This window comes from Harpia harpyja, chromosome 4, assembly GCF_026419915.1.
Source record: "Harpia harpyja isolate bHarHar1 chromosome 4, bHarHar1 primary haplotype, whole genome shotgun sequence".
In the NCBI taxonomy this organism is placed as follows: domain Eukaryota; kingdom Metazoa; phylum Chordata; class Aves; order Accipitriformes; family Accipitridae; genus Harpia; species Harpia harpyja.
This window is the reverse complement of record NC_068943.1, coordinates 64,596,502-64,609,529: the sequence shown is the minus strand read 5'-3', so window position 1 is coordinate 64,609,529 and position 13,028 is coordinate 64,596,502. Positions and strand designations below refer to the sequence as shown.

Here is a 13,028-nt window from a genome sequence, read left to right as displayed (position 1 = left end):
AATGCAGAGGAGAACCAAGGAGAAGAGTAAAGGCAGAATTTTTCAGGCAAAATGAGTTATTTAAAAAAAAAAAAAAATTACCCAACAAACAAACAAAAAACCCTCGCACCAAACCACACCAACCCTGAAAAGCAGCAAGGCAGAAAAGGATGTACATGCAAAATAAGATAATGATCATAAAATGTAGGAAGGGCAAAAGGTAAATCTGAAAATGAAAAATGTAGGTTTGTTCTAGCAGACGCTTTAGTCTATTGTAAATATGGCATAAACTGTCTGTTTCGCAGATGGGATAGAATGGCCATTGTGACCACTGGGATTACCAGGATAGGCTGCTTAGGATTCTGAACTTAAAATTCATAGATTCCCCTGTGATTGTCCTTCAGAAAACAGTTTTAAGTATTAATAATCTTGCTTTTAACTGCAAGATGTTTAGTTGGGGGTTGTTCTTCTGCGAGACAAGCTGATGTGAATTGATTTCTTTTGTTCTATTAAGTTTTGTTACAGTAGTTCCAGTCTGATACCCAGGTCCTACCACACAAGGTGCAACCCCATGAAAAGCTAGAGATTTACAGCAATAAATGGACGCATCTGTTGGCCATGGGCATGTAAAGAAGATATGAGATAATTGCCATGTTAGCATGGGTTTTCACTACTCTTCTGATAACCTTTTGCCTGCTTCCTTTTAAGGAGAAAGCTTCCTTTTAAAAGAATTTCAGGGACACCACTGAGAAGACTTTACAAATGTTTACAAGTTGTAGTTCCGAGGTACAAGGTGCAGACCAGAGAAACATCGTCAGGCTTGTTTGGCTGTTTAGCTCAGGAGGAAGAGAGGCTCGACTTCTTTGCAGAGTCAGTCAATATTGAGTATGTGACAAGGTCACTTAGTATCGAAACAGGTTATGTGTGATAAAGATATTCAAAAGTGAAGTAGTTTGTATTCACAGCAAAGAAACAGGTAGCGGAGAGGGGCCAAAGAGAAGGATACTATAGTCCAAGTGGTGAGCAGCACTTCAAATTGGATGTCTTTTGCCAAAGCCAGAGGAAGTGGTAGTTGGGACCAAAGATTGAGACCTTAGGCTAAGCATTTTACATGTGAGGTTAGAGGACAGGCTTTGTACTGCAGATGGAAGACCAGTGGCCAAAACAGGGCCACTGGTTGAATGCAGGAATCTAGAGAGGGGCAAGTGCAGCATTTGGGGCTAGAGGGACATTGCTGATTCTCCTAGGTCTGTGTTGCAGGCGAACATAGCCGATTTCTGCCAGTTAACTGCACTGGCCTTTAACCTGTCTGGCTCAGCTACCTGCTAGCTCTGTAGTCACAGGAGCCAGGAGGTCAACAGGTAATGGTCACTGATGGAGCTGTTCGAGCTTTTGCAGGCAAAACTCACATGACTTTACTAATACCAATGAAGTTTTAAAGGTATTTTGGGTGTGCCTGTGCAATCTGTTGTCATCTTTTCTGACAGCAGGGCAGGTGCGCATCAAACAGGCTACTTGTTATGCTGCCAGCTTCAGCACCTGAGGCAAGAAGTGAGCCCCAAGCAGCACAAAGCTGTGCTCTCTTCAGGAGTGACAGCCCTGCCTTGGTCCATGTTAGTAAATTAAAAAGGGCTGAGGTGCAGGAGCTCTGTCATTTATACTGTTTAACTATTACTAGAGGCTTTCGGTTATGTTTCTGGTCTAGGTTGTAATTGCAGCCCCACATTTTCAAACCTTCTGTCCCCAAGGCTACTAAGAGCATAGCTCTAAAGGGCTCCCAAGCTTTAGAGTGATCAAATTACTTAGCTTTTTATATTTGATCATCCCAGAATTTTCTGAGTTCACAGCTACATCTTGGAGGTTAGCCCAGGCCTGGACTGTTTCCTAGGGGTGGACTGAATACCTGTTTTGGTAACGTGAGAGAATAGTGCTCTGGCTGAGGCTAAACTGTGCCAGCTCACCTCAGGACTAGAGAACAGGCCCTGGCACTCTTTAAATTACTGGTGTACATGTATTACTTGAATTCAAGGTGAAAGCCCTGAGGCAGTTATAGAAACACTTGCATAGTTTTTACTTGACAGAGGAAAAGAGCAGAGGTGTCAGCAGATGTGAGCATTCAGCACAAAGAAAGCAGCTGAATTTGTGTTTGTATACATGATGAGGTGTAGGAGGGGGGAATTGGGGAGGAAACCCCTCTTGGAAGTTGTTAGTGAGGTGAGGAAAATGCTGTAACATCCCAAAGGGTAGTTAGAAATGTAGATTTAAAATCATCTCCTGGCTGTTTCTGATGATTTATTTTACATGTATCTTCCCAGGATCAGAATCTGATTCCACTGACAGTTCAAAGTCTTCCCTACCCGTGTTTGTCTGTGTTACTGGATGTGATTGCCCTGGGAATGCTTCCTTCAGTTAGCTTGTGTGTTGGTCACGGTCCCTGGCCTCTAGAGGAAAAGCACAGTTGAGGTGCTCTGTACCTATGCTAGAGAATGCCAGGCAAACTTAAAGAAATGTGAACAAGTGTTTTACTTGAGAAAAACCTGTAACACCTTCCCTACCAAGTGGCCAAAGCTGGTCCTGGATAAAGAATTTATATGAAGACACTATTAAGATTTGAACACAAGCCATAGTTCACCAATAGTGGCAAAGCTTGTTCAGAAGCTGCGTTCTGGTCCCACGAGTTGCCTCAGGTTTGGAGTAACTGCAAACTTGATGATAGTTTGTGTCCTACCCTTATTGCAGATCACTTCAGTCAGTTGATGTTTGAGATCACCAACTCACCAGAAGTGACTGGCCTATCACCAAAAAGTCTGGCTCTGCTCTTCAGATGTAGACTATCAGACAGAAGAAAATATAGTATCGCAATGTTTCATTTCTGCTTTCTGAATGGCACTGGGCAAACTTAAGAAATGTGATGGTAGGGACTTGCTGAGTCAGCATAACTCCTGTTGAGCACCTGTCACTATTTATTCTTCTGACAGAAAAGTTGGCTTAACCTTTCAACTGCAGCTGCTTTCACATATCCTGTAAAAACAAAACTTCCCTTAAGGAATATGAACCCCTAGCATCTAGAAATTTCCTCCTCCTCTGAATCATTTCTAAAACTACGTAAGCTTGAAAATATTTTCCAGAGTATTTGAAACTAGTTTCTGTTCCTTTCAAGAGAGTGCCATCTTGGCTTACTGTGTCTGTACAAACTAGTTTTCCTTCCCATCTGTTTCAGTAGCCAGCCCATCCCTACCTACTGCTCCACCAGCTCTTTCTCCGCCCCCAGCCCCCACAAAGACCTCTGCGGGTACGACTGACCCTGAAGAAGCAACAAGGCTGCTGACTGAGAAGAGGCGCCTTGCCCGTGAGCAGCGGGAACGGGAGGAGCAAGAAAGGAAGGAGAGAGAAGAGCTTGAAAGGTGATAGCCTCCTAGCAGCTTCTTGTGTATATTCTGTTGTTATATTGTGATATATGAAGCACAGTACTGAAGTGCAGGAGGCACGAGTTCCTCCCTGAAAAACGAATTTTCCTGTTGGGGTTTTTCGTAGGTGCAATATATACCTAAGCAGATCTGTAAGGTTAAAACTTATCCCAAATAGTGCTTTAAAATAGGACAGGAGGAGAGAGCAGATCCTTGCTGTAGTGGTTCATTGCTTCCTCAGAGATTTACAAAGCTATACTTGTTTATTCCAGCTAGAGAACTGCACAGCTTTCAACTTTGTGACTGGCACAATGTCTTACTTTGAATTGCAAGATCTCTACTATGGGTGGTGTTTAGGTGTCCAACAGCTGTGACAAAACTCTTTGTTTTTTCATTTAAAATCAAGACTCTCAACGGTTTTGGAAGGTAATTGATGTTGTGTCTCATTTTCCTACTAGCAAATGAGTAGCCCATCTGGATACTTATGACTGTGGCTATAACACAAGTTGAGCACCTTTTTAGAGGGATGCCATGCCTCTGGAATTTGTTGGAGTTCTTCAACAACATTGCTGAACATAGGAACAAGGCAGAGCCAGTTAAAATAGCCTGGCTTTCTAAAAGGCTCACGAGATGGTGCCTCTCAAAAAGGGTTGTAAAGAAAAGAAGCCTCTGTGGCGTAAGACTAATATGGTGAATAAATACTAAGACTGAAAGATTGAAAACAAAAGGTAAAGAATAATCAGCTTTCACAGTGAAAGGAGTTTTCAGTCTCTGTGCAGTGCCTTCATAAATGAACTTGAAAGGCATTGTGGCCAGTGAGATAATGCTGGTATTCAGTGAGATAAAGCAGTTGTGAAGAGTTTCAGACATATCTTATATTGCTGAGATAAAAAATGGAAGCTGAATTGCAATACTGCTAAGCATGAAGGAATGCGTATAAGGAAATAACCCTAACTTAACTCATGTGGTGGTGGTGGTCTCTGCGCTAATTATTTCTGAGGGAAGAGATCTTGTTTGGAGTTGAGTATATGAAAGTATCAGGTGAGTCATGGTCAATGAAATAAATGAACTGTTTCGAGTTACTAGAAAAGGAGAACAAAATGAAAATGTCATTCTGAACTATCCAAGGTGAATCCATGTCTTGAATGTTGAGTTTTACATTTTTGAGACAGTAAAATCAGTAAAACTAGGAAAATAAGTGCAGACAGACATCAAGGATGATCACAAGTATAGAACAGCTCCCATATGAAAATCTACTAAACAGGTGAGGATTCTTCAGCTGGGAAGACCATCTGCCCTCTACTTCTGAGTGGGGATATGATAAGCTACAAAGTCCTGAATAATTTGGGTAACATCAAAGGTGAAGGGGGAAAGTTATTCACTCCCATAATACAAGGATGAGGGGGCATTAAGTGAGGTTAGGAGATAACGTTCAAAGATCAGCAGAATTAGATACTTTTTTTAAATTCAGGAGTCATTGCCACAAGATACGATGGGTGCCAAAAATGTATACTATTTCAAAGTATGATTAAATGAAATTACAGAAAGAAGTGTTTTGCAAGATGTATTAAAGTCAATGATACTGTTTCTGATTCAGAAAGTACACGAGTCATAGATCAGTGAAAGCCAGGCATATGCTGGAGAATTACTGGTATTACCTTGCAAAGATTTTTATGTTCCATAGAGCTTCACCTTTGGCCCCTGCTGGAAGCAGAACAGGCAACTTCTGAATGAGACAGCAGTGCAACCATTATCCAGCTGTTCTGCAGTGCTGGTGTTTTGGGTCAGGAATCTGGTGATTTGGGTTTTTCCCCTCCTTTTTTTTTTTCTTATTTTTCTTATGCTTGTTTCATGATTGCAGGCAAAAGAAGGAGGAGCTGTCACAGAGGATAGCTGAAGAAAGAGCTCGCCGAGAAGAGGAAGAAGCTCGCAGACAGGAAGCAGAAAAAAAACGAAAGGAAGCAGAGGAGGAGCAGGAAAAGGAAGAACGGCTGCGCCGACAGGCAGAAGAGAGAGAACAGAAAGAGAAAGAAGAGCTGGAGCGCGTTCAGAAACAAGTATGCTCCCCTCCTGGAATTTCTGTGCCAGTTGAGTTGGCAATGAAGTGGATGAAGCAACACTCTTATGCAGCACCTAGATTAGAGGGATATCTAAAATTTAAGTGCTATATATAAAGTGAATATGGTTGGGGCAGAGTTCATACCATAGAGTGGTTCAAAGAGTAAGGATATATCTTCTTGACAAAAACATGTGGGAGGGAGTTGAGTTTTGTTCTGGTTTTTTCCCTGTAGAATTTATTTATTTAGAACAAATCTTTTCCTGTTCCTGATAAATCAAGATGAAAAAATCAATAAGAGTTGTATTGGGGGGTTTTAATGAATGGTATTATACCAGAGAGCTCTTTGTCGTCACAGTTATAGAAAGTCTAGATGCCAAAATAACTATTTAGAGTGTTGGAGACAGCACTGCTGAGTTCTAATCCTATGACCAATATTACTTTTTTGTGGGGCTAGTGGGAAGGGGTATGTTTTGATCACTTTAATCAAGCCAAGGAGAACCTTCACCTGGTGCAGTCCTCCTGAAATCAGAGCAGCTACTCAAAAGACATAACAGTAAATAAATCAAAATACAATTTTTCAAGTGCTGTCATTTTTGATGGGCATAATGTTGGTTTACCAACTTCAGGAGAGGCTGTGGTAAGCATTCTGGATAGGATTCTTCTCTTCTCACATGTGCTTTTACTTTTTGCATGCGCTTTCTTGCCCCCAAAATTCAGCACTTCAATCTGCCTTATAGATGTTAGGTTTTTTTCTTCTGGTATATAATTAAATGTATGCTTCCGAAATAAATGTTTCAAGAATTGTATTAGTGAATACAGCTTAGAAATTGCAATTTTCTTTTTCAGAAGATGTACGCTGCTTTCTTTGAAATGCTAAACTGAGGTACATCCCCAGTTTAGCACTCAGAGATAGCACATGGCCAAGTTTTTTTTTTTGATGTTACAGGTGTAACGAATGAACTGTTGTAGCAGTTCCGTCATACAGCACTGTCTCTGTTGGGGAGCAAGGCCTCTCTACAGTATATTCCAAACAAATCTTATATTTAATTAAAAGAGCAGGAATGGAAAGCTTGTACAAATGTACCTGTGGCTGTTTGTCCTTGGTCTCATTAAGTGATGACTCTGTTGGCCAAATAAAACGTTCTACTGCTTTTGTTTGACTCTCAAAAACATCCACCACTCAAAACGTGAATCTCTTTAATACTTTCCTGGCTGCTGTTTTAATGCTGAAGGTTAGGAAATGTATTTCTTATTTGTCATCTGGTGTGCTTTCATGCACATGCCCCAGAAGAGGCACAGAACCAAATATGATGTCTATTGTTTAGTTACGCATCTCTTAATGCTATGCAAAACATGGAGATTAATCAAGAAATGTGCAATTCGGTCTGAAAATATTGTTGGTGACTTGTAAACCCCAAAAGTGTCTTTTCAGGGTGTTGTAGATATGCATAGTTAAGCAGATATCGGTGTAAATCTGTCCTTAAACAGTAAATTATTTCTCACTTCTTTTTCTTTTACCATCAATGCAGAAAGAAGAGGAAGCTCGCCTGCGGGAAGAGGCAGAGCGGATTCGATTAGAACGTGAAAAGCATTTCCAAAGAGAAGAGCAAGAGCGCTTGGAAAGGAAGAAGGTAACTCAGTACATGCAGAGAAACCGTAATTTGTTTTGCCTTAGCACTTTGCTTCCACCTCAGCTGTAGAAAGTTATCTATGATATAAATATGCCCTCAGAAAAGCTGTGGTCCTCATCTGTGTAGCCTGACGTGAAAGTGAAAGGACTATTGCCAACAGTAATAAATAATTCATCTTTTTACAATAAACAGATGCAACTGATAAATGACAAGCAGTTGTGGTTTGGGAGAGATATTTTTAAATTAATGCCAGCAAACATTATTTAACCCCTTTACATTTCATTGTAGAGGCTTGAGGAGATCATGAAGAGAACTAGGCGTGTAGAAGCGGTAGATAAGGTCAGTGCTGCTACTTAATATGTAAATATTGGGCATGCTTCATTTCTTCAGTGACATTTTTAATTTACAAAACTGTGCTTCCTTTGTAGAAACCCAATGACCAGCAAAATGGACATATATCAAAGGCAGATATTACTGGAGAAGCAGGTATTGTGTTTAACTGTGCCCTGAGCAAAACAGGTGAATAAATGCCTGCTAAGCACAATGAGATAAAATTCTGAAACTTGGTACACTAATTGCAGTAAAGAAAACTATGAGAGGAGTATAACTGAAGTCTTAGCAAACATTATTTAGTGTTTCCATATAGGTAGTTAGCTAGCCATTACTAAATGAGTTAGCTGGTTTAGCAACTTAGTCACATTGGTGTTTAATGAGAGGGAGTTGCTTACCAAGTTTAATTATTTATACAGTGAAAAGAAACAAATACTAAATTGTCCTTGTGATTATCATAACAGATGCTAGTATGGGTGGGGTACAATTGCTTCCTTTTACTGAGCTCTATGTGAATTAGTGTGACTGCAAACACAATGCAGAAGGCTGTAGTTGTACTTTAAAAGAACATCCTGAAGCAGGCCAGTAACATCTATCATATTGTTTTTGGATGAGACACAAGGATATTCTAATTTTATGTTGCTCTCTACAGCATTTTATAGTAGGATTTGGTACTTGTTGAAAGAAGTATCCTTCCCATGGAGATTTTTTCCTCTTGATTTCCTTTTGGGTTACAGTCAGAAATCAAAACAGGAACCAAGAAATAGCAGTGTATGGAACTGATGATATCCCAGTGCTCTCCTATTCCATTTTCTATTGCTGCTTGAAAAGTGCCAGCATAATATTCTGTCAGATATCAGCCTATTTTGACCACTGGCTTATGTGTTGGAATTGTGTATATCATTGTAAAACGTTTATTCTTGTCCGTAAAGCTATAGCTTTGAAATCTCTGGCATTTACTTTGGACCTGAAACAAGGCTTGTGTGCCCAAAAACTTGACAAAGGAGGTGGGGTGGGGAAAGGAGGGGTGTTGGGAACTCCATTTTTTAAAACTGTAGCTTGCCTTGGCTGTGCTGTCTTTTGTAGGAAACGTTTCATCCTAATCTGCAGGTAGATGATGTTGTTTGGTTTTATGAAAACCTGTTTTCTCTCTCTAGTCATAACCAGTCCTGCATCTCCCTTGGAACCTGCAGGAGGACCTCAGCTTCAGCATGCAATGCAATCTCCGCACAACGGGAAACCCGTCACCTGCTCGCGCGTGATTGTTTCACATCAACCCCCAGTAAATATGGACAGGTAACAACACTGCTAAGTATTGGAGGGTGTTTAGAGGATGAGGGTTACTAGAGTAATAAATTATTTTCAGATCCATGTGTTCATAAACTAAATAAGAGACAGCTGTTCAATCCGCCTTGTGTTCTGTTTATATTTTCCTGTGTTCAGAAAATAACATTATCATCTTTCACTTAGCAGTAGCCCATTTTTGCCAACTGATAGGGACCAATTTTGTAAAAATACAGCACATTCTTTGCAGTGTTTGGAACGTGTTGTTTGCTAGCAATTATTACATAAATTGAAACTTAGTGGAAAGGGCCAATTTTTTCTGTTCCTTTTCATAAATTAAGCTTCATAAAAACCACTCTGGATATGCAGTGCTAGTTTTGTGATTGGAATAATGAACACAGTGCTTTCAGCCTAGATGTTTTGATTTCTGAACTGCTTGAAGTATTAGCAAGTTTTGCTTACTAAGCAAAAGTCCCTAATGTGAAATACAAAACTACTCATTTGGCTTTGCATTTTAACAAAAACCCTCTGTCATCTGTAAGGAGAATTTGGGGAGGCAGATATTTAACATTGGGAGCACTCTGTAGCCATGAAGCAAGTCTCACTCAGACTTTGAGAAATCACTGAAATGCTTGAAACCTCAGTGTTGAGCCAAGTGAAATCTGTTACATAAGCATGAGCTGTCAGTTATTTCAATTTTAGTAATGCAGAAAGCCAAATAATCCCTTAGTCCTTTCATATTTTATGCAGTTAGTGCCAGAATATGCATGGAAAACTTGGATGTGGGAAGCCATCACGCAGCCTGTAATGGGCGGTATGCTTCAGGGAGTGATTGGCACTAATTGAAGGGGGAATTTGCCCTCACTTGGTCCTTCCATATGCCTGGGGGATCTTAGCCTGCTGTCATGCTGACAAGGATGCTCCTGCTGAGAGAAGTTCTGTCAGTGACACTGAGCACTGAACTGCATTGGATGAGCTGCACAGAGCTGCCTCATAATTGTCTCGGGCAGCTATTAAATGTTAATCACTCCCAGCCTTATATGCACCTTGATGTTTGTAATATAAAATGTGCCATGCTAATGAATGCTGTCCTGTAGCATTATGTGGAAGGAACCTCCGAACGGCTGAGGTGAAGAATGAATAAATGAGACTGAAGAATAGCAACAAAAGTAGGAAGTGTGTATAAGGCTGTGGAAGGGGAAACTGGTATGCCAGGTTGGGATGTGGAGGGACCCTCTACTTCAGAGGTACATCCACACTCACTGGGAGGGCAAAGGCTGAAGCTCTTGGTAGCATCCTGGTGTAAGCTTAGCCCAGGCAGCCTGAAAAACTGTTGTAAGGAATAGATAGCAGCACAGATTTTTATCACGTGGTAGAACCACAGGTGCCAACACCACTGCTACTGCATCTCATGTGCTGTGGTTGTCTGGCATCTGGGTACACCTGATAGTATAGCACACACAACAGCAACAGGGTAACAGGGTGGAGATGGTCTCTTGTGTGAGCACCTCACTCCAGCCCCAAGAAAGATTTGGCTTTTGTCTGGAAAAGGCTTGAGCGTGTTTTAAGGGCAAGATAGCTCAGATTTCTGACCAGAACTTAAAAAGACTTTGCCTGGCAGACTTGTGGCATGTTCTTGTATGGGCAAGAGAAGAGAGTGAAAGAGAGAAGTCTTCTTCAGGCCTAGAGCAAAAGTCAGTCTCATTCTCCTACTACAGTGTAGGAAGTGTGGGAAGTTTCACTGGGTCTAGGACAGAAGTTTAAGTGTTGGTGGGTCTATTTTGTACAGCACTGGGGTCTAGCCTGAATGTGTGCGTGTCTTTGAACAGAACTGGCGGTCAGTGTTCAGTGACCAAACCCAGAATGGCTGTATTTGGGGTCAGAATACCTGTAGCTGAGGTCACTCCCCAGACAATGCAGGTGCTCTGTCCCTTGCACCAGTAGTGTTGAAGGAGGCTGACTTGGAAAGCTACTACAGGTTTGTGTGAAGATAAGGTGTTCTACTCTGAGGCATAATAGGAAGTTGCCTGACTGCTTACTGTGCTGAACCTTCATCCCTATTCCTCCCCATCATGTCGTCCACCCTGTGTCAGCTCTGTGGCTGGGATTCAGTTGGAAATAGCATGCTTGCTTCCATGGTCGTGAGTATAGCGCAACTGAGAAAAATTAAAAGAATTCTGGCAGAGTGAAGGCAATTGATTTCAATACTTCACCATTCTCTGTTGCTGCTTTTGATCAGCAGTGCAGATCTTGTACTGGAACTTCATTAGCTTTTCAAGACAATTGATCTTCATAAACCCTAATGAAAATGCTGTGATCTGCTGCATTGTTTGCTGTATATCTATTGTCAACAATTCTTAGTTTTATTAATAAACGTTTATTGCAGGTGATAGATTGGTGCCATCACCTACCCCACCTAATAGTTTCTCAAAATTTTTATTGGTATGCTTACTCCTGTGTGTTTAAGCAAATGAACGTTAATCAATTTTCCTTAGGCTTAAAGCTTCTTCACTTTGCATCATGAAAAAAAAACCCAGATATATTTGCTTGGGAATTGAGCTGGTTTACCATGTCAGCACTCAAGTTTTTTCAAACAGATCTTACGTGAATTCTCAGTTCATAGAAACAATTTCTTTTTACATAGTTGTCCGAGTTAAAATGACGTGTCTGAACATGAACATGATTTTTGTGGTATGTAGTTTTAAGTGGTGCTGCAACGGTTCTATTTTGCCACCTATGCTTGCCCCGAGTGTCTTTTCCACAAGTAAATTTGGTTAAGCAACTTAATGCTCGAATGTTAATAAAGAACAGTGAATTATTATTGGGGGGTGGGGCAGGGAATGACCTTATCTGACCTGTAAGTCTGTGGTGAGAAGACTCACAATTGAACTTAAATGAAGACATTTCTCATCCAGGTGTAGTACAATAGAAAGGACAACACTAAATATTTTTTTTAAATGGAGCATACCATGGAAATTTTTCCAGTTAGATAGTAAAGTATCTAGAATTACCAAGAAAACTGGTAGTTCACAGATACTACAATATTATTAATGGCATTTTAACTTCTGGCTAGATTCTGGGGTTTGGTTTGGTTTTTTTTTTTTCCAATAAATGGAAAAATGAATTTTAAACAGTCATGTGAAAATAAGATATAATGTTGAAGTATTTTCAAATTTTTTGTAAATTATAAAAGATTCCAACATGTTTTTTTCAAGATTCTAATTTTTTCTTCCTTTACTGAGCAGTAGAGTCCTGGAAGAGGCACAATGATAGAAGTTGGAGGTGGATAACCAGTACAGCTGCCTAATCCATCTCCCACTTGCAGATTTTTGTTTGTTTTCCACTTTCTAATTCTTTGCCTAAATTAGATCCTGTCTGCTACCTCTCAGAAAGTTATTTCAGTGCAGTGGTTTATGTTGTAAGTATTTTCCTTATGATACTTATCCTGTAATTCCATTTTTTTTCTGTGCTGCTTTCTATAAATGCTTGCAATGGGCCTCAGTGGGAGCAGTTCACCTCATCTGTGTGTCTCTGTCCTGTATAAAGGGACCTGGGTCTGGGTAGATTAAATAACCAGTCTTTAGAAATACACAGATGCGGTGCTGCCTCAATATCTTGTCCTGGAAAAGAATGTTACTGGGTTCAAATTCTTACGCAGTGTTCATTGCTCAGTCTGTGGGATAGCCCACTTGAAATTTGCTGTAGCATGTCGTGGTTTAACCCCAGCCAGCAACTAAACACCACGCAGCCGCTCACTCACTCCCCCCCACCCAGTGGGATGGGGGAGAAAATCGGGAAAAGAAGTAAAACTCGTGGGTTGACATAAGAACGCTTTAATAGAACAGAAAAGAAGAAACTACTAATGATAATGATAACACTAATGACAACAGTAATAATAAAAGGACTGGAATATACAAATGATGCACAATGCAATTGCTCACCACGGGCCAGTTAGTCCCCCAGCGGCAATTCCCCCCCGCCCCGCTCCCCAGTTCCTATACTAGATGGGACGTCCCATGGTATGGAATAGCCCGTTGGCCAGTTTGGGTCAGGTGCCCTGGCTGTGTCCTGTGCCAACTTCTTGTGCCCCTCCAGCCTTCTTCCTGGCTGGGCATGAGAAGCTGAAAAATCCTTGACTTTAGACTAAACATTACTTAGCAACAACTGAAAACATCAGTGTGTTATCAACATTCTTCTTATACCGAACTCAAAACATTGCACTGTACCAGCTACTAGGAAGACAATTAACTGTCCCAGCTGAAACCAGGACAGCACTACCTTTCCTTTTTTAGACCTCCAGCTCCTCATTTTTAGGCCTCCAGCTCTTCATCTGTAGGC

At 40.8% G+C, this 13,028-nt stretch overlaps 1 protein-coding gene across 9 annotated transcripts in view; it reads left to right on the top strand.

Annotated features, from left to right (window-relative positions):
* Positions 1-13,028, top strand: part of MAP7 (microtubule associated protein 7) — a 127,173-nt gene that overhangs the window by 107,015 nt on the left and 7,130 nt on the right. For 8 of the 9 annotated variants that reach the window (XM_052784461.1, XM_052784459.1, XM_052784457.1 and 5 more), the window contains 6 exons: positions 3,200-3,383; positions 5,248-5,443; positions 6,975-7,076; positions 7,365-7,415; positions 7,505-7,562; positions 8,564-8,702. In XM_052784461.1, coding sequence (XP_052640421.1) covers positions 3,200-3,383; positions 5,248-5,443; positions 6,975-7,076; positions 7,365-7,415; positions 7,505-7,562; positions 8,564-8,702 — 730 coding nt within the window. The remainder of the gene's footprint in view (positions 1-3,199; positions 3,384-5,247; positions 5,444-6,974; positions 7,077-7,364; positions 7,416-7,504; positions 7,563-8,563; positions 8,703-13,028) is intronic. The other variant, XM_052784458.1, reaches the window with a different exon arrangement.